At 36.8% G+C, this 20,361-nt stretch overlaps 1 protein-coding gene across 1 annotated transcript in view; it reads right to left on the minus strand.

The window, feature by feature from the left end:
- Positions 1-18,750, minus strand: part of LOC127847902 (protein phosphatase 1 regulatory subunit 12A-like) — a 77,240-nt gene extending 58,490 nt beyond the window's left edge. Inside the window, exons 1-8 of the mRNA XM_052380132.1 lie at positions 18,740-18,750; positions 18,051-18,104; positions 15,822-15,988; positions 12,530-12,573; positions 11,950-12,162; positions 7,484-7,771; positions 5,318-5,542; positions 4,078-4,160 (exon numbers count right to left, since the gene is read on the minus strand). Coding sequence (XP_052236092.1) covers positions 4,078-4,160; positions 5,318-5,542; positions 7,484-7,771; positions 11,950-12,162; positions 12,530-12,573; positions 15,822-15,988; positions 18,051-18,104; positions 18,740-18,750 — 1,085 coding nt within the window. The remainder of the gene's footprint in view (positions 1-4,077; positions 4,161-5,317; positions 5,543-7,483; positions 7,772-11,949; positions 12,163-12,529; positions 12,574-15,821; positions 15,989-18,050; positions 18,105-18,739) is intronic.
- Positions 18,751-20,361: the final 1,611 nt, after the last annotated feature.

The following is a 20,361-nucleotide window of genomic DNA, read 5'->3' on the forward strand; positions in this document are numbered from 1 at the left end:
AAATTACAAAAAAATAAAAGTTTTCTCTTATCCTTTTTTTATTCCATTACACTAAAAACTGTACAAAACTTCCAAAACAAGAGGACTGTCAGGGTCCTTGAACGCTCACCCAAGCTGGTATAATACTCGAGACTCCTGGTTTAGGTTTACTTTTGACCCCAAGATGCATGATTTGAAAGAACTTTGTAATAGAACCGACACAATCTTACATAGCAAATACCAAACCACTTAGCCTTGTGGTTTCAGAGAGTCTTCACTATTAACCTATAAAGAAATCAATTAACCCTTAACCTTTTACCACTTAGATACGTATTTTGACGCTTTTGTAGTCCCTTAAAAAATTTAATTTAATTAAAGGCCTTTCTTGCTAGATTCAAGTTTTAAAGGCTTCATTTCCAACCTATAGATACTGATGAGCAGCAAACAGCACACAACCTGAACAGACTGTGAGTTACTAACAGGCTGTTCTGGCTTTATGCTGTTTGCATATAGCCATTTTCACTTTGCTTCTGAGTGGGAAAGGGTTAAGGTGGAGCTAATTTTGACCCCAGGGGCATGATTTGAACAAACTTGGTAGAGGACCTTTATATGATGTTACACAGTTAACACCAAACCTCTTGGCCTAGCCGTTTTGGAGAAGATTGTTGAAGTTTTCAATATAACAGATCTCAGGGACTGTGGACATCCCTTTTTATATTAATAAGCTGAAAATCTGTGAGGACTGGTTGTTGCTTGTTTATGTAGTAGTAGATCATTGAAACATTTTCACTGCTTTTCCATTTACCCCAAAATGGTCAGCTAATTATGCTCTTATGGCTTAATTTATTATTGACAACAAAATACCAAATTAAGTAATCTAGGCATTTTATTACAGTTGGCAACTTGTTCCTTGAGGTAGGATTGTGAAGCAAAATTAAAAATCCATAGTTTATTAATTTAACAAACGTTGCACCAGCACTGGGAACATTGAAGAACGTTATTGCCTATGATTTTGCTCTGTTCATTTGATGCTGACACATTACAATACAATCCAAATTAAATTCTTATGCCTTTGTCTAGTTTGTTTTACTTCCAGAGCATCCTCTTCTGCATTCATAGTTTTCACCAGATCAACTTAACTTTCCCCAATTTTGGCAAGCCTGACAAACTTTTGATAATGAAAGAATATGATTGGCTGAGTAAATCAAAGACTGAACGAGGCTCTTTATGATTGGATGTAAGCAGTGTCGCTAAGAAATGGGCTAAACCAAGAACAAAGTCGTGGCGGTAAATTGGCTATGGGATTCCACAAACTAATCATCATTATTTCCACCCCCATTTTTTTCTCCTCGTATTTGCATCAATCTCAAAAGTGACTCCTGGTATGTAAAATCCACTGATTTACATGAATCCTTGAAATATTCATGCCCCTGGTATAAGAAAAAGCAGTTAACCCCCAAGGCAGGGATAATGTTGAAACCAAAGGCATGACTCAACCCTTTCTCCCATAAGAAGCAAAGTGAAAATGGCTTTTGCAACCAGCATAAAACCAGAACAGCCTGCAAGTAACTCGCAGTCTGTTTAGGTTTATTGCTGTTTGCTGCTCATCAGTAACTAAGGTTTGCAAATGAAGCCTTTTAAACTTGAATTTAGTAAGAAAGGTATTTCATTAAATGTAACTTTCTAAGGGACTACACATGCGTCAAAATACATATCTATGAGGTAAGTGGTTAAACAAACATGGTAGAGTACCAGTGTTTGTTACATACACATATTAGAATAATTAGCCATGCTATTTCAGAGATTTTTTTAAGTTTTCATTTTTTAAACCCTTTTTGGATCCGGTAACCAAATTCAGTGCTCCTGCTAGGCCTAAATCGAAGGGCGCCGCGCCCTGCCTTCCCAAACCTCCGCCCTGCCCCCCCCCCGAACCTCCGCCCTGCCCCCCCCCCCCCCCTCAAAAAATTTTTTTTTTTTTTTTTTTTTTTACAAATGATAATTCATAAATCTCTTATAACATTGTAATTAGTTTAATCCTCATTGTAGACGTTATATTTGAATGGTTTAATTAAAATGGGAATAATACAATTATTTATAACATAAAAATTAACATGCAATAGGAAGCATTCCAGAAACACCCGCGTGCTTGAACGTGCCCTTTTCACAAAAATACTGCGCGTCGAAAGTGCCCTTTTGACAAAATACAGCGAGTCGAAAGTGCCCTTTTGACAAAAAAGCCCCCCTGCCCTTTTCAAATCCTAGCTGGAGCACTGCTAATTAATCGCCAAACAGGAACCAAATGACCAATTCTCATAAAGAACAATCCAAGGATCATTCCTATGAAGTTTTGTTAAAATCTGCAAATCAGTTCATGTGGAGATGTCTTCTGAATAATAATTGACTACTGGCGGACGACAGACATCACAAACATCACAGTACCTTAATAGCTCATGTTGCATGTTGTGCTCAGAAGAACTTAAAATATATTATCTTATTGTAACTTTTAAAGTAAAATAAAGATCACAAATAGGAATAACAAGACTATTGCCAAGCAATAAAAGTCCCCTACCAGCTCCACCATTGTCAGAAATTCCACCATTGTCAGAATATTTTTTTTATTTGTTACCATAGCAACCAGAATTTTTGACGTAGGAACAAAATGAAATGACGTGCATAATGTCCATATTGCCATCTGTCCATGTTCTAAGTTTCATGAAAAAATATTAAGAACTTTTAAAGTTATCGCAGGATCCAGAAAAACACCATTTTCAGCAGTATTTCTAGTCTATTTGTTGCCATAGCAATCATAATTTTAGACGTAGGAACAAAATGAAATGACGTGCATAATGTCCATATTGCCATCTATCCATGTTCCAAGTTTCATGAAAAAATATTAAGAACTTTCAAAGTTATTGCAGGATCCAGAAAACCACCATTTTCAGCATTATTTGTAGTCTATTTGTTGCCATAGCCACCAGAATTTTTGACGTAGGAACGAAATTAAATGACGTGCATAATGTCCATATTGCCATCTATCCATGTTTTAAGTTTCATGAAAAAATATTCAGAACTTTAAAAGTTATCGCAGGATCCAGAAAAAACACCATTTTCAGCAGTATTTCTAGTCTATTTGTTGCAATAGCAACCACAATTTTTGGCGTAGGAACAAAATGAAATGACGTGCATACTGTCCATATGGCCATCTATCCATATTCAAAGTTTCATGAAAAACTATTAAGAACTTTTAGAGTTATCGCAGGATCCAGAAAAAAACACCATTTTCAGCAGTATTTCTAGTCTATTTGTTGCCATAGCAACCACAATTTTTGGACGTAGGAACAAAATGAAATGACGTGCATAATGTCCATATTGCCATCTATCCATATTCCAAGTTTCATGAAAAACTTTTAAGAACTTTAAGATTTATCGCAGGATCCAGAAAAAACACCATTTTCAGCAGTATTTCTAGTCTATTTGTTGCCGTAGCAACCAGAAATTTTGAAACCCGTAGGGGACTAATAAAACTCAACAAACAATGTGAGGAGACAAATTAATATGATTAAAACAAACCATATCAAACAAGCAACCGTCGGAGACGGGTGATGCTCCCCAAAGTTTTTTTTTGTCACAATATTGCACTATATATTCAGATATAAGAAAACGTCTAGTAGTTTGGGGGACAAGAATTGCACTATATGTACAGTTTATAGAAAATTTCAAAGGGCCATAACTCTGTGAAAAATCATTCGACCAGAACCAGCTGATAATATGCACATCTCCTCTTGGTAGTGTAGCTTCCCATAAAGTTTCATTTAATTCCGGTCATTCATTGCTGAGAATTAGCCCTGACAAAAATTGTGCACGGACGGACAGACACACACGGACAGACGAAGCGGCGACTATATGCTCCCCCCAAAAATTTAGGGGGAGCATAAAAATTAACAAACACAACAAGTGCAAATCAAACAATAATCCTTTCCTCCTCAAACTAACTCCGCAACCATGACAGTACTTGTTTAAATCACAAGAAAATACTTGTCCATAAAAAAAGTTTTCAAACAAAGGCAAAGAGAGAAACAAACGCTCCAAAGTACCCACCTGTCAGTGAGGCTGGAGTTATTGTTGTCAGAGCCGGAAAAGGAAGAAGAACTGAGAAACGGTCGTCGTGACGACGGCTTGTCCTGAAAAGAAAATGATAAATTGCTTTTTTTACAAAACAAAAGTTGTTGTACTGCACACTTAAAAGTCTGTTTACTTGGATTTTGCTCTTTGAACCTATTTATAATAAAATACGCCAGATTTTACTGCCTGCTGCCTTTTTTTCACGTTCATCTGAATTATAAGAATTTAAACTTTTGTTTTATGGGAATGCAATACATATTTATGTAAAGAACTTCATTCCATTAGAGGTTTAATAGATATAACCATCATTTTTTCAATTAGGTGAACATTTAGTCTTCTACAGCAATACACCATTCAATTTGAAAAATCAAGACTTTTTTTAAAGTAACACCCATGATTTAACATATTTTTTCCAATAAAATTTAACTTAACCAACAAAATACAAATATTAAAATGTCCAGCTTTTTAAAACTAAGTTTCTTGGGGCAGTTGCCATACATTTGTGAGTGAATGGTCAGTTTGAAAACCAGAAACAACACTGCACATCAAAAGCAATAGCAACATTTAATTAGTAACATAACTGTTCAGGTTTTATGCTGTTTATAGCTGTTCATAAGTGTCTTAATTTTGGAAGACTTTAAATCTTGAATCTAGTAAGAAAGGTCTTATAATAATTTTATTAAAGCCGCGCTCTGTGAAAATGAGGCTAAATTTTGTTCATAAAGTGTCGTCACAGATTAGCCAGTGCAGACCACACAGGCTAATCAGGGACAACACTTTCCGCTTAACTGGAATTTTGTACAGAAAGGATTCTTTAAAATGAAAAATTCCTTAAAAGCGGAAAGTGTCATCCCTGATTAGACGGTGCATACTGCACAGGCTAATTTAGGATGTCAATTTAACCACATACATTAAGCCCCATTTTCTCACAGCACAGTCCATTTGATTTTCTCAGAGACTACACGTGGGTCACAGTGTGTATCCGAGTGGTAAAAATTTAACCCTTTGCATGCTGGGTAATTTGTCGTCTGCTAAAATGTTGTCTGCTGAATTTCTAAAAAAAGCATTTTCTTCGAATTTTTCTTAAAGAATACTAGAAGAATAGCAAACAGTTTGGATCCTGATGAGACGCCACATTCTGTGGCGTATCATCTGGATCCAAACTGTTTGCGTAGGCCGGTAAAATTCGGTTCCAGCGCTGAAAGGGTTAACTTACATTCTTTTCATTGTTCTTGTTATCTTCCTCCTCAGCTAGTCTTGGACTAGAGGCTGACCTAGCTAGATTTTTGTCATCTGTGGCTACCTTAGCAACCGTGGTTTCATGGGGTACCATACTGGTGCTTCCTGTTTTTCGCAGGCCCAGACGCCAAGACGGGGTGTCACTCTCACCTTTGACATCGTTTTTCACGTACGATTTTGAGTTGATTGAAATTTTGGGCACCTGTCAAGTCAACACAATCATGCGTTTAAAGCTCAATAACAAAACGAGCACATGTTCATGGCAGCTATCACTTCAAACAACGGGACATTTGCCATTGTTAGTAACATAAGGACAGATCAATCCGCACAGGCTAATCAGGGACGACACTTTCCACTTTTATGACATCTTTCGTTAAAATAAAAAGTATCTTCTTAACAAAAATCCAATTTAGGCGGAAAGTGTCGTCCCTGATAAGCCCGTGCGGACTGCACAGGCTAATCTGTGACGACACTTTACGCACATGCATTATGCCCAGTTTTCTCAGAATGCAACTCATATGTTTAAGACTGAAATGTAAACACAGTCGTTAAGAGCGTAACCTGTTTTAAAAACTGAAACAAAATCTGTGCTAAGTTTTATCAACTCTAACAATTGCATCATGTCAATAATATACTAACATTACCAACATAGTTTAAAATTCATTTAAAATCATGTTTAAAACAATAGGTATTCATTTCAAAGACAAGCAATGAGCAGACAAATTGACCTAATAGATATACACTTTAGAGTGCAATGATAGCTCATCTACAGTTATTAGCATTTAAGTGTTTCCCAGTCAAACTGTGCATTTTTAATAAAGCTAAAAGCTGAGAAAAGGTGTAACACAAACAAAACATTTTGGTTTTACGCAAGTTACACAGAAATGTATTGGATAAAGCATGCTCACCTACCTTCTATAAGAAAAAGCTTGGTCCAGGAGAGTACATTTTTTACATGACAGTGAACATGAGTGTGTAAAAGAAGTAAGGGTTATCTTGCCAGTAAACTATAGTTTAGCAAAGACACAGAGAGAAAACTCATGTTTAAAGATGCATCTTGATTAATATCAGAAGTTTGTGTGCTATAGATGATAAAAGTGCTGATATCTGACCGGCGTCATGTGAAAAAGGGTCTTATACCATGCGTCGAAATGGTAGCTCTTGACTAGCCTGCACATCTGCACAGTCTGGTCAGAAGCTACCCTGTCTGCTATTGAGACCAACAAATCTGAAGTGAGTTTATAGAGGACAGCATAGCTCCCGACCAGACTGCACTATCACAAAGGCTGGTCTGGGATTATGCTGGCAGCATAAGGAAGGCATAAAAACCATGTTTGCATGACATGGTTCATTTTTGTTAAGAAAAACACATAAGACAATACACACAAACACATAAATAATATGGTTAACTTACTTGATAATTATTAAGGTTTTATAACATATATGATTCAACAGGTATTGGATAATATAAGCTCTTGACAACACTGGGTAAATCTTGCAATAAACTGCACTACAGGTTCACGGTGTTGTGAACTTGTTTCCATTAACCAGTTCATCAGGAATAATAACAATCTTATTAACATGTGAAATGGCAAAAATGTTGCACCTCTCTATTTAAAAGTTTAACTTTGATTTACTTTGATTAATGTGGTTTTCCTTAAAGATGGATGATTGTTAAATGGCATGGATTCTGATCATCACAAATAGATATTATACAGGCCTTTTTCTAGACTTTGTGGTTAAGAAGAACATGGTAAAACTTGGGAATTTCCCTATGTAAAATTTGGAATAGGGATAATTAATAGTCAAATAATTCTTCATATTCCTTTTTTATGTTCAATTTCGGTAGATCTTTTTATGCAGTTAAATTATCAATTTAAAATTTAAATTTCATTTAGAACTTTTGTTGCTCCATCTGCATAATACTTTCTTGTGTAATTTTTGTTGATATTTTTTTTTAATGTCACACTTATAGCAACCGAAAAAGGCCTGTATGTGTTAAGTAAAACGTAGACAGACACAATATATTTTCGCTCCTGTTTAAATATACACAGTTAACAAATCCTGTTAGTAGCGGATTAATTCATGCACATGCTAGTAGTCCATTCCTGGTACCCCAATCTAGAGTGCAGGGTGCCGTTACCTCCATGACAGCAGGCGGGGCACTGATTGTGCGCTTCAGTACGTCCTTATCTCGCTTAGTACCGACTTCTTCAATTAGAGGAGTTTCATTCCTGACTTTTTCCCCGTTTTGTTTCTCATTAATAAGGTCTTTGTTTGCATCAGTGTCCTTTTCAGGCTTCTCTTCAAATACATCGCCCTCTGAATTTGTATTCTCTTCTTTAATGATATTTGATTTCTGTTTTAAGTCATCCACGTCTTTATCAGTTTTCGCTCGGATGTTATTGTTGGCCAATTTCTCAGGCTTACCCTTTATGTGAAGATATTATAACATAATATATGGTGGCTTGAGGATACCATACCAGCACATTTTCACCTACATCAACAGATTGTAAGAAGCAATATGACCAGCTTCATGCAAAAATGGGTCTTATGCCATATGCGTCCAGCTTAGCTCACGAGCAGCCTGGGGGACTAGTAACGCAGTCTGGTAAGGAGCTATCCTGTCCCTTTGTCATCCAAGGTTTCATGGTCTCATTAATGGACAGATTTAATAGATTCCCATACTCGTCTGGAGCTTCACTGCATAAGACCCAATTTTGCATGATGCCAAGCATATGTTTGAGGGCTTTACCTGATTCCCAAGATGCTCATTGTGTAACCATGATCTTTGAGAGTGCACATTGTGCCCAAGACATACTCTCAACAGAGCTAACAAGTGAGGCCTTCATTGTGCCCAAGACATACTCTCAACAGAGCTAACAAGTGAGGCCAGTGCGCATTGTGCCCAACACATACTCTCAACAGAGCTAACAAGTGAGGCCTTTATTTTGAAATTCGTGATTAAATAATGAAGTTACAGTCTCCATCTTCTGAGTATTGAGATTAAAGTATGACCTTTTAGCTTGGGAATAACTTGTTACCAAAAGTGTGAACATTTCCGATATGGCATGTTTTATAGAAGATTTATTTACAGTCCGCACAAGATGGAAGATGCCCATGTTAACCCTTTAAGTGTAACCTTGACATTTGACCTAAGAACACAAGTCTCAATATCAATCCTCTGTATCCACATGGTGAACATTTAGTTGAAAGTCAATGCAAAACTGACCAAGTTACTATCTGAAAAAACGCATCATGCCAATATTTTTACCTTTTTACCTCTAAATGCAACTTTGACCTTTGGACAAAGATTTTTCACATTTTATCTCAACATTTTTGTTAAGTTATTAAAAAAAATTCATGAAGAATGATGCATTTATAGTCCAGACAAGTCTACTTAGATTTGCACTTTTACCTTTAATATGATGTTGAGCTATAAGTTAAGTACACAATTCTTACATGTAACACACCATCTTCATTCCGTCAACATTTGTGTGTTAGTTATTTTAAAATTGCCTGGTTAATTCAAAGCTCTCAGGGGTGCAGGCATGCAAATACAAACACACTGCTTCCATGACAGCTTCATTGAGTTATAAATGAGCTATGAGATAATAGGGCTTAATGCAAGTGGGTTAGGTGTCCTCCCAGATTAGCCTCTGGAGAACACACACACTAATCAGGGACAGCACTTCCTGCCTCGATTGGATTTTTTCAAAGAAGAGACTTTGGTAAAAACTTAAAATACCATTAACCCTTTGCATGCTGGGAAATTTGTCGTCTGCTAAAATGTCGTCTGCTGAATTTTCACAATTAGAATTTCTTCGATTTTTTTTCCAAAAATACTATCAGAATAGCAAACAGTTTGGATCCAGATGAGACGCCACGTTCTGTGGCGTCTCATCTGGATCCAAACTGTTTGCAAAGGCCTTCAAAATTCGGTTCCCGCACTGAAAGGGTTAAAGCGAAGTGCACAGGCTAATATGGGACAGAGTTTTTACGCACATGCATTAAGTCCTGTTTTCACAGATCATAGCTTAAATAACTTCATCTATAAATATTATTTGTGATATGTTTTATACATAATACTTCTATTGATTTTATAGTTACCAAATTTGTCATTCATGCTTACAAGATAACCATAACATAATCATTGAACCAAGAATGAACAAACTGGAGGTTTCTAAAACTACGCAACCATTGGAATAGCCATTCAACACACTAAGTCACTGCAATCATATCCATAAATGTTGCAACTGGTATATGTTTAAGAATGGGAAAAATTTTATTAAAGTAGCACATGTAATATGTTTTTTTAAGGAGGTTGATACATTTATGAAAAATGATGTCATAATGTTCTGCAGGGTTGTTCATTAAATAATGGACAATTGAAGCTGACTATTTAAAATGCAAATACTAGCCATGTTGTGTTAGACGTGCTCATATTTTAATGTATAGGCTTAAGGAAATGAAAAAACATTTCAATCAAATGCCCTAAAGTTTTATCATTCCAAACAATTTCAAAAGTACACACATTTAGATTGTATAATTTATATTTCTTCTAACTATAACCTAGGCAATCCCTTGTATTATCGCTTAAATATCTTTATTACTTTAAATATCATTATGAAATAAACAATTATTGTGACTGCAACAAATACAACTGAGACTTGCTCTGGAAAAACAGGACTTAACCCTTTGCATGCTGGGAAATTTGTCGTCTGCTAAAATGTCGTCTGCTCAATTTCTAAAATTAGCTTTTTCTTCGATTTTTTTCGAAAAATACTATCAGAATAGCAAACAGTTTGGATCCTGATGAGACGCCACGTTCTGTGGCGTCTCATCTGGATCCAAGCTGTTTGCAAAGGCCTTCAAAATTCGGTTCCCGCTCTGAATGTGTGTCTGTGCACAGGCTTATCAGGAACATCACTTTCTGCTTAAACTGGATTTTAACTAAGAAGAGACTTCTTTATATTGAAAAATACCAGAAATGCGGAAAGTGTTGTCCCTGATATGCCTGTGAGGACTGCGCAGGCTAATATGGGTCAACCCTTGCATTAAGCCCTGTTTTCCCAGAGAGTGGCTCAACTCAAGACAAAACTTGAAGAATGAGTAGCTTCCACATAGACCTACCTGAAACACTTGTCACTGATTAACGCAGACTAGATTCTTCTAATTCTCTACCAAAAATATACTTTCACTTACCTGGATCAAAGTTCTCAGTGGATTTCACTAAGTAACATCTTAGACCAATAGCAAATAGTATCTGTGCATTTTAAAGCGTGTTCCTGTTACGCAAATTGCATTATTATCAATAGGCTTGCTTTGACTGCTATATATTTTGCAGAAATGCTATGATTGTCATGAATTTACAGGATCGGATCATATATTATACTTTTAACAAGTGCTGTTGGAAAACAGCAGGCTTGACTTTTTGTTCAGAGATGTTTGTTGTTTTCTAAACCAAACTGTTTGTTTTGTAGATGAATTAATATACATAATTTAGTATTATTAACATTAGAAAAATATTCAATAAAAAACATAAATCTAAATATTCAGTTGAAACCATTGTTCTATATTAACAAACAGTGACCTTGACTATTGACCTTAACCCAATAACAAAGGGACTTATTTTGAGGACTGACATTAATTCATTGACAATCAGTGCCTTTCCTATCTAGTACTGAGTAACTGTTTATTGTGAACATGTTACTAGATACACTAGTCTTGCATGCCACCATCAATAATTAAAAGCAGCAGAAAACAAGAAAACAAGAATATCAGTGAAACTGATGGATGTTCCCCGATGATGCGCTTTGTCAATGTATGTGTTAATAAACACCTAAAAAATCTATTATTAGCCTCGATGACCTTGACCCAGTGACCTCAGACCTCATCAAAATGTAGAGGTCCATGCAAGGTACCTACATGCCAAATATGAAACGATTGGAAAAGTATTGAAGGCACTATGAGAAACGGTGGCAAAAGTGTGACAGAAGGAAGTCTATTTTTAGCCTTGGTGACCTTGACCCCAGTGACCTCAAACCTCATCAAAAGGTAGAGGTCCATGCAAGGTACCTACATGCCAAATATGAAATCGATTGGTTAAGTATTGAAGGCGCTATGAGAAATGGTAGCAAAAGTGTGACAGAAGGAAGTCTATTATTAGCCTAGATGACCTTGACCCCAGTGACCTCAAACCTCATCAAAAAGTAGAGGTCCATGCAAGGTACCTACATGCCAAATATGAAATCGATTGGTTAAGTATTGAAGGCGCTATGAGAAATGGTAGCAAGTGTGACAGAAGGAAGTCTATTATTAGCCTAGGTGACCTTGACCTTGACCCCAGTGACCTCAAAACCTCATCAAAAGGTAGAGGTCCATGCAAGGTACCTACATGCCAAATATGAAAGCGATTGGTAAAGTATTGAAGGCACTATGAGAAACCGTAGCAAAAGTGTGACAGAAGGAAGGAATAACAGAGTGTGGCGGAAGGAAGGAATAACGGAACTACAAACTGGCAACTTTTTGCTCCACAGAAAATATTTTCGGGGAGCATAAAAAGAAACGGTTTGTTCAAAGTGACCCAATGCCTCTCCTACCACTTACGTTATTATACAGCTTGTCCTTGATAATCAAACCGTCCCCAATCATCTCCGAGTCCTTCTTCAGTCCCTTCTTGACCTCCTCGTTTTCATCGGCATTCTTTATGTACTCCTTTTCCGTGCTTTCCACTGTTTCTTCGATCTTCGGCATTTCTGTTGTGTGTTTCTCCTTGATTTCTACGGTGGTCATGAACGGTTGCTTGTCGCGCTCCGATGGCTGCCCAATGCACAAACATGCAAACATTAAAGACAAGATAACATATATGAGTCGCACTCAGGGAAATCCCAGGTTTAATGCATGTGCGTCAAGTGTCTTTCAAGATAAGCCTGTGCAGTCCGCAAAGGCTCATCAGGGACAACACTCTACACTTAAAAGTGAATTTTTGCTAAGAAAATACTTCCTTTTAATGCAAAAATACATAAAAGCGTAAAGTGTCGTCCCTGATTAGCCTATGCAACACTTTTTCCAAAAGCCTCGTTTAAAATTTGTTCAGTCATAACACTGAATAAAGCTGCATAATGTCAGAAATTTCTAGAGCATATTCACCTCAGACCAAATTGATAGAAAAATCAAACAAACATACCGGGTTGGGCTCCACTGTCTTTTTATTAAGTTCATTTTTCTTTTCTGAAAAAGAAATAAATCATATCACATCAAATTTCAAATATAAATAATTTAACACACAAGAATACATTGGCACACATGTTCTGAAAAAGTTTCAAAAGGATTGGGGAAAAAAAGTGTTATATAAATTGGCAATAAATGTGGCTAGAGTGTTCAGAAGGCAAAAATTGACAATGAACGACAGATGATGAACAAAAGGCCATCACATAAGCTCACCATGAACACATTGTGCTCAGGTGAGCTAAAAAACAGCTCATCAAAAGGTCTCCTAACTATGTTTGGGAGACATTACAAAACAAGCATTCTTGTTGAGCTAACAAATATCCATTGCCATTAAGCCATATTTTCCCATTTAACCTACAGTGTTTTTTCACCAGTTTGGGAATGGGGCAGGGGTCCTTTTGATTGGGAAAAATGTGTCTTTTTTTAAATTGGGAAATGTTGTGTTCTTGTTTTTTCCCAAAAAATACCATAAAATAGAGAATAAAAGAGTTTTACATAATAAGATCATAACTTTTGTTCACTTTATAGAGTTGGTTAAGGAGCTGATCTAATTCTTGTAATGATTCATAAAAAAATGTTTTTTTAGGGGAACCCTCAATTGGGAATTTAGGGCAGTCATTTGAAGAAAGTATATGCTTTTTGAGATTGGGAATAGGGTGGAGTTTCCGCTCAGAATTTGACTAAAAACAAAACTCGTCTATCTCGAAGTCCGACGCAATTTTCAAGATTTTGGAGATATTACAAGATTAATATTTTTGTTGGTCTCTAGCTTCACCAGAGGCTAAGACTGCCCTCACAAATATCAATCATCATTAAGCCTGTTTTTCTCAAATCATATGGGTCATGCTTTGTGAAAATGGGGTTTAATGCATGTGTGTAAAGTGTTGCCCAGATTAGCCTGTATAGTCCCCACTGGCTCATCAGGGACAACACTTTACGCTTTTATGATATTTTTCGTTTCAAGAAAGTCTCTTCTAAGAAAAAATAAAAGTTTAGGCGGGAAGTGATGTCCCTGATTAGCCAGTGCAGACTGCACAGGCTAATCTAGGACGACCCTTTACGCACATGCATTAAACCCCCATTTCACAGAGCACTTCCCATATCATACCTGTCTCAGAGTCAGACGTATTCTCATCTCATATCATACCTGTCTCAGAGTCACACGTATTCTCATCCCATATCATAACTGTCTCAGAGTCAGACGTATTCTCGTCCTCATATCATACCTGTCTCAGAGTCAGCATATTCTCGTCCCATATCATACCTGTCTCAGAGTCAGACGTATTCTCGTCCTCATATCATACCTGTCTCAGAGTCAGACGTATTCTCGTCGCCATATCATACCTGTCTCAGAGTCAGACGTATTCTCGTCCCCATATCATACCTGTCTCAAGAGTCAGACGTATTCTCGTCCCCATATCATACCTGTCTCAGAGTCAGACATAGTCTCGTCCCCATATCATACCTGTCTCAGAGTCAGACGTATTCGTGTCCCCATATCATACCTGTCTCAGAGTCAGACGTATTCTCGTCCTCATATCATACCTGTCTCAGAGTCAGACGTATTCTCGTCCCCATATCATACCTGTCTCAGAGTCAGACGTATTCTCGTCCCCATATCATACCTGTCTCAGAGTCAGACGTATTCTCGTCCCCATATCATACCTGTCTCAGAGTCAGATGTATTCTCGTCCCCATATCATACCTGTCTCAGAGTCAGACGTATTCGTGTCCTCATATCATACCTGTCTCAGAGTCAGATGTATTCATGTCCCATATCATACCTGTCTCAGAGTCAGACGTATTCTCGTCCTCATATCATACCTGTCTCAGAGTCAGACGTATTCTCGACCTCATATCATACCTGTCTCAGAGTCAGACGTATTCTCGTCCCATAACATACCTGTCTCAGAGTCAGACGTATTCTCATCCCATAACATACCTGTCTCAGAGTCAGACGTATTCTCGTCCCATAACATAACTGTCTCAGAGTCAGACATATTCTCGTCCCATATCAAACCTGTCTCAGAGTCAGACGTATTCTCGTCCCATATCATACATGTCTCAGAGTCAGACGTATTCTCGACCTCATATCATACCTGTCTCAGAGTCAGACGTTTTCTTGTCCCATATTATACCTGTCTCCGAGTCAGACGTATTCTTGTCCTCATATCATACCTGTCTCAGAGTCAGACGTATTCTCGTCCCATATCATACTGGTCTCAGAGTCAGACGTATTCTCGTCCCATATTATACCTGTCTCAGAGTCAGACGTATTCTCGTCCCATATCATACCTGTCTCAGAGTCAGACGAATTCTCGTCCCCATATCATACCTGTCTCAGAGTCAGCATATTCTTGTCCTCATATCATACCTGTCTCAGAGTCAGACGTATTCTCGTCCCCATATCATACCTGTCTCAGAGTCAGACGTGTTCTCTTCTTCATACAATACCTGCCTCAGAGTCAGACATATTCTCGTCCTCTAATCATACTTGTCTCAGAGTCAGACGTATTCTTGTCCTCATATCATACCTGTCTCAGAGTCAGACGTATTCTCGTCCTCATTTCATACCTGTCTCAGAGTCAGACGTATTCTCGTCCCCACATCATACCTGTCTCAGAGTCAGATGTATTCTCGTCCCATATCATACCTGTCTCAGAGTCAGACGAGTTCTCGTCGCCATATCATACCTGTCTCAGAGTCAGACGTATTCTCGTCCCATATCATACTGGTCTCAGAGTCAGATGTATTCTCGTCCCCATATCATACTGGTCTCAGAGTCAGACGTATTCTCGTCCCATATCATACCTGTCTCAGAGTCAGACGTATTTTCGTCCTCATATCATACCTGTCTCAGAGTCAGACGTGCTCTCGTCCTCATATCATACCTGTCTCAGAGTCAGACATATTCTCGTCCCCATATCATACCTGTCTCAGAGTCAGACGTATTCTCGTCCCATCTCATACATGTCTCAGAGTCAGATGTATTCTCGTTCCATATCATACCCGTTTCAGAGTCAGACGTATTCTTGTCCCCATATCATACCTGTCTCAGAGTCAGACGTATTCTCGTCCCCATATCATACCTGTCTCAGAGTCAGACGTATTCTCGTCCTCATATCATACCTGTCTCAGAGTCAGACGTATTCTCGTCCTCATATCATACCTGTCTCAGAGTCAGACGTATTCTCGTCCTCATATCATACCTGTCTCAGAGTCAGGTGTATTCTCGTCCCATATCATACCTGTCTCAGAGTCAGACGTATTCTCGTCCTCACTGCAGGAGCTAGAGCTGCTCTTGCCCTTGTCCTCTCCGCCGGGCGCAGGCACGTCCAGGGTTGCCTTCTCCTGATCCACGTTCTTCATCATCACGTTGTGCTTCTGACCGCCGCTCATGCGCGTCACCGAGCTCCTGAGAACAGGGAATGACAGGTTGGGTGAATGAGGGCTTGAACGGGTTAAGTAACTAATTGGGGGGATATAGAGTGAAATTGTGTGATCCCCCATCTGCATGGTCTATGGACGCAAAGTGTGAAATGCTTTTAAATGTATTTTTTCTTATATTTAAGCAATAAAACCCCCAACAAAACATGCTCTTTTTATTCAACAAGTGTATGAACACCATTTACAACATGCATCACAATGGGATTTTTACATTACAACAGTACAATTCCATACAGGACTATTATTTACACATAATGCCTGCAAAAAAGCAGTAAATGCTGAAAGTCAGATAACATTAACTGCATGCATGCTTTTTTGTCATTATTCATTGCAATAATGTAAAGGCTCAGTTTGGAAAATATAAAACCAAACTTACCATTACAGTTCAACATATCAATAATTTTGATAAAAGAATATGCTTTTAAAAATGTTTTCAATAACTAATGTTTAACCAATATTAACTTACTGAAAGTGCTCAGGTTACTTAAGTTGCATCATGCTTAAATGGGTCTTATGCAAGTATGGTCAGGAGATACCCTGTCTGTTAATGATACCACGAAACCTTACATGATTTTATAGCGGATAGCATAGCATCCGACCAGACTGTGCAATCATGCAAGCATGTTTTGGAGCTATGCTGGCCAATATGACATAAGACCCATTTTTGCATGATGCAGGTCATTTAATAAATCTTCTTTTCTTGCAGAAAGATCCGCAGTCCCTATCAATAAAAATCTAATTGTTTACAAGTAACATATTAAGTGCACTTTTGACCCTTTCCAATCATGTTAGTTATATATAACTAAAACATGCAGGCACAAAGTTATGGTTTAGACAGGAGGTTTCACACAGATAGACAGACAGAAGGACAGACAGTGTGGCTGCTATAAGACACTTTCTTCAAAGGGGGGAGGGGGGCATAAGATACAATTGAAAGATCAAAGCTACCGGTATATAAAATCTTGTATTAATTATATGAAACCTTTTTATAATATCCACGTCAGGCGAAAAAATGGATCTTATGTCACAAGCAGCTAGCTTAGATCCAGAACAGCTTACACATCAGCACAGACTGATCAGGAGCTACCATGTCCACTAATAACACCATGAGACCTTGCTTGACTGTGTATAGCCCTTTCAGTGCGGGAACCGAATTTTGAAGGCCTTTGCAAACAGTTTGGATCCAGATGAGACGCCACAGAATGTGGCGTCTCATCAGGATCCAAACTGTTTGCTATTCTGATAATATTCTTTGAAAAAAATCAAAGAAAATGCTAATTTTAGAAATTCAGCAGACGACATTTTAGCAGACCACAAATTTCCCAGCATGCAAAGGGATAGGAAAGTGTAGCTGTTGACCGCATTGCGAAACTGTGCATGCTGATCTGGCACTATACTGTATATGCCATAAGACCCATTTTTGCATATTGCATCTCATATAACAGAAATCATTCAAAATATATCCACAAGTAGCAGCATACACTTTGAAAACATTATTTGGTGTCATTATGCACAGAAAGGAATATTATATATTTTTATGTTGGGAAATTAAATATGACTATTTATGAGATAGGGGACTACTAGAAACAGGGGGAAGGCCTGGTGAAAACAGAGTAAAGATTGACTCTAATTTTTAAATTTTGATTTTAATTATACTTATTATTAAGTTTCAACATAATCTGTGTACAGTAAGAAATGGATTGCACAATACACACATAACTTTATGGAAATAAGCTGTTTAATAGACATTAAGGATTATAACAATTTTCAAAGAGGGTTGTTGAATAAACTTTGAGGTCTTTAATCTTGTAATTTTGTGAGTAGTTCATAATAAAATCTGTGACTTCTATTTTGTAAGATTGTTTTTTAATATCCTTTGAACCTTGTATTAGAATTGCAAGGGAATTTGTTTTATAAACATTTAGGTCTATTACATGTCATAATGTTAGAACTTGACAGTTGATGGTTAATAACCGGATGGAGTCATGTTAGAATTTCTAGTTGGTGTTCTATTAAAGTGACTTGTCTACCTCTTTTGCAAGACTGGTTTATGAATCAGTGCATTCAAGTCCGGTGCTGAAAACCTTTACAAACAAATAAAAAAATTTTTAAGGAAATAAAAATATATTTCTGAATCTGCTAAAAAAGTAACATGCAAGTAAGATGCAAGAAAAATTCTATCAATTTTGAAGACTTTATTGCTGAAAAACAAGACAATTACAAACAACACAGTAACATATTTTATATCTGAAGTCCTCAACAAATAAGTTATTATAACTAGAATATTCAAATTTGATCCACACTATGGGAATACATGGTTTAATGCATGTGCATAAGGTATCATCCGAGATCATCTCAGATAAGATAATCTGTGATGACACTTTCCTAAAATATATTTTGTTTACAGACTTCCTCTATACACAAGAATTCCATAAAAGCAGAAAGTGTAATGACTTAACGCACATAAGCTGAGCCCATTTTTTCCAGAGTTCGCTCATTTGTTTTACATTTGTTCAACAAATCAAATAAAGAAGTTAGATTCTCAAACATCACACACATGTGTTAAATGGCTGTTAAATAAACTACATTTGCAATATTATTATTAACTGAGCAAAATTGTATTTAGGTAGCAGGTTCTTTAGAATAATTAATGATCTATTTTTCTATTTTTAATTTAGATTATGGCATTTTTGAATTTTTTTTTCATCATGCACAATACCTTAGCACCATTTTTACACGTTCACGTAACCAAAGTCTTCTGGAATTTAAGTTTGTACAATTTGGTGAATAATCATTCATATGGAATTATCAGTACAATTTCTTATTTAAAACATTAAAATAATTTCATACAAACTAATTTTTTTATAACATACTCAATTTACTTCCTTTTTTGCTAAGTAAAGATATAACAGTGAAATAACTATTTAAATTAACAATACTATTAAAATAAACTGAATTTATAATCGAATTTGGGGGAGGGAGTATTTAAACAATACATAATGACCCAATAATTTAACACGTATTACAGTTGGGTTCTTACCCATGCATTTAACGAGAAATTGAAACTACTTATCATCTAATTCCAGAACTGTTATCATTTGTATTATCTTCCCAACTGTATGCCTTTAACAAACCAAATACACAATCTCATATGGCTTACAAGAAATTAACATGTAAATACTTTGCTTATACTTCATAATAGATAAAAATCTGTAAAGTATATCAAATTACAGATTAATGAGAGAAAGTGTTCAACTTGCTTAAAACATAACAGTGTTACTAAACATAACTACAAGCATGGTTCTAATACCAGGGAAAAGTTCAGTTCTGAATTTCAGTTTTCTGATATAATTGAGCCTCGTTTTGGGAAAACTTGGTTTAATGCATGTGCATCAAGTGTTTGTCCCAGATTAGCCTGTACACTTTCCGCTTGTATGATATTTTCTGTTTCAAGAAAGTATAGCAAAAATCCAGTTTAGGCGGAAAGTGTCGACCGTGATTAGCTTGTGCGGACTACACAGGCTAATCTGGGATGACACATTACGCACATGCATTAAACTCTTTTCATAGAGAATGGCTCATTTAAAAGAAGGAAATAATCTGAGCCTCACACTGTGATAAGGGGGTTTAATGAAAATGCGTAAAGTGTCGTCTCAGATTAGCCTGTGTAATCCACACAGGCTAATCAGGGACAACACTTTTTGCTTTTATTACACTTTAATAAGATTAATCATTAACACATTCCATCAAGTGGAAACCATTTTACCGTGAACCATGAACCAAAAACATATTCTGCACTTTTACGTACTGCATGCTTGTTATACTATCCGACGTTCTCTCTTGTTCCTTCTTTTTCTGTTTATCGAAAAATAATGTTTCTAATAATATAGTATATGAAGGCTAAGTGGAAAGTATTGTTGGTGAGAAAACAGTTTTGAAAGTAAAGGTGTAAATGACTCCTTATCTTCTTACACAGAATACAGCAACAATTAGACTATAATTTACACAGAACACACATATTCAATCTGCCAAGTGGAAATTTATAATTCAGCAAACAAACCACTTCTTCATACCAGTCTCATTTGTCTAAGAAAATAGTTCAATAATAAAAATCATAAAATACACTTATTTCCATGGTGAATAAATTAACATCTATGACATTTTTAAAACCCAGTGTCATTAACATGATGCAGCGTCTCATCTGGGTCTGCGCTGTTTGCTTAAAGGAATTTCTCTGTAAGGAAATATTCTAAATATAGAATACATATACTTGGGAATCCCTTATTTAGAAATAATTGATCCAATTAGAAGGATGGGAGAGTCCCACTAGGCATAAATGGG

The sequence above is a fragment of the Dreissena polymorpha genome, chromosome 10 (assembly GCF_020536995.1).
Source record: "Dreissena polymorpha isolate Duluth1 chromosome 10, UMN_Dpol_1.0, whole genome shotgun sequence".
In the NCBI taxonomy this organism is placed as follows: domain Eukaryota; kingdom Metazoa; phylum Mollusca; class Bivalvia; order Myida; family Dreissenidae; genus Dreissena; species Dreissena polymorpha.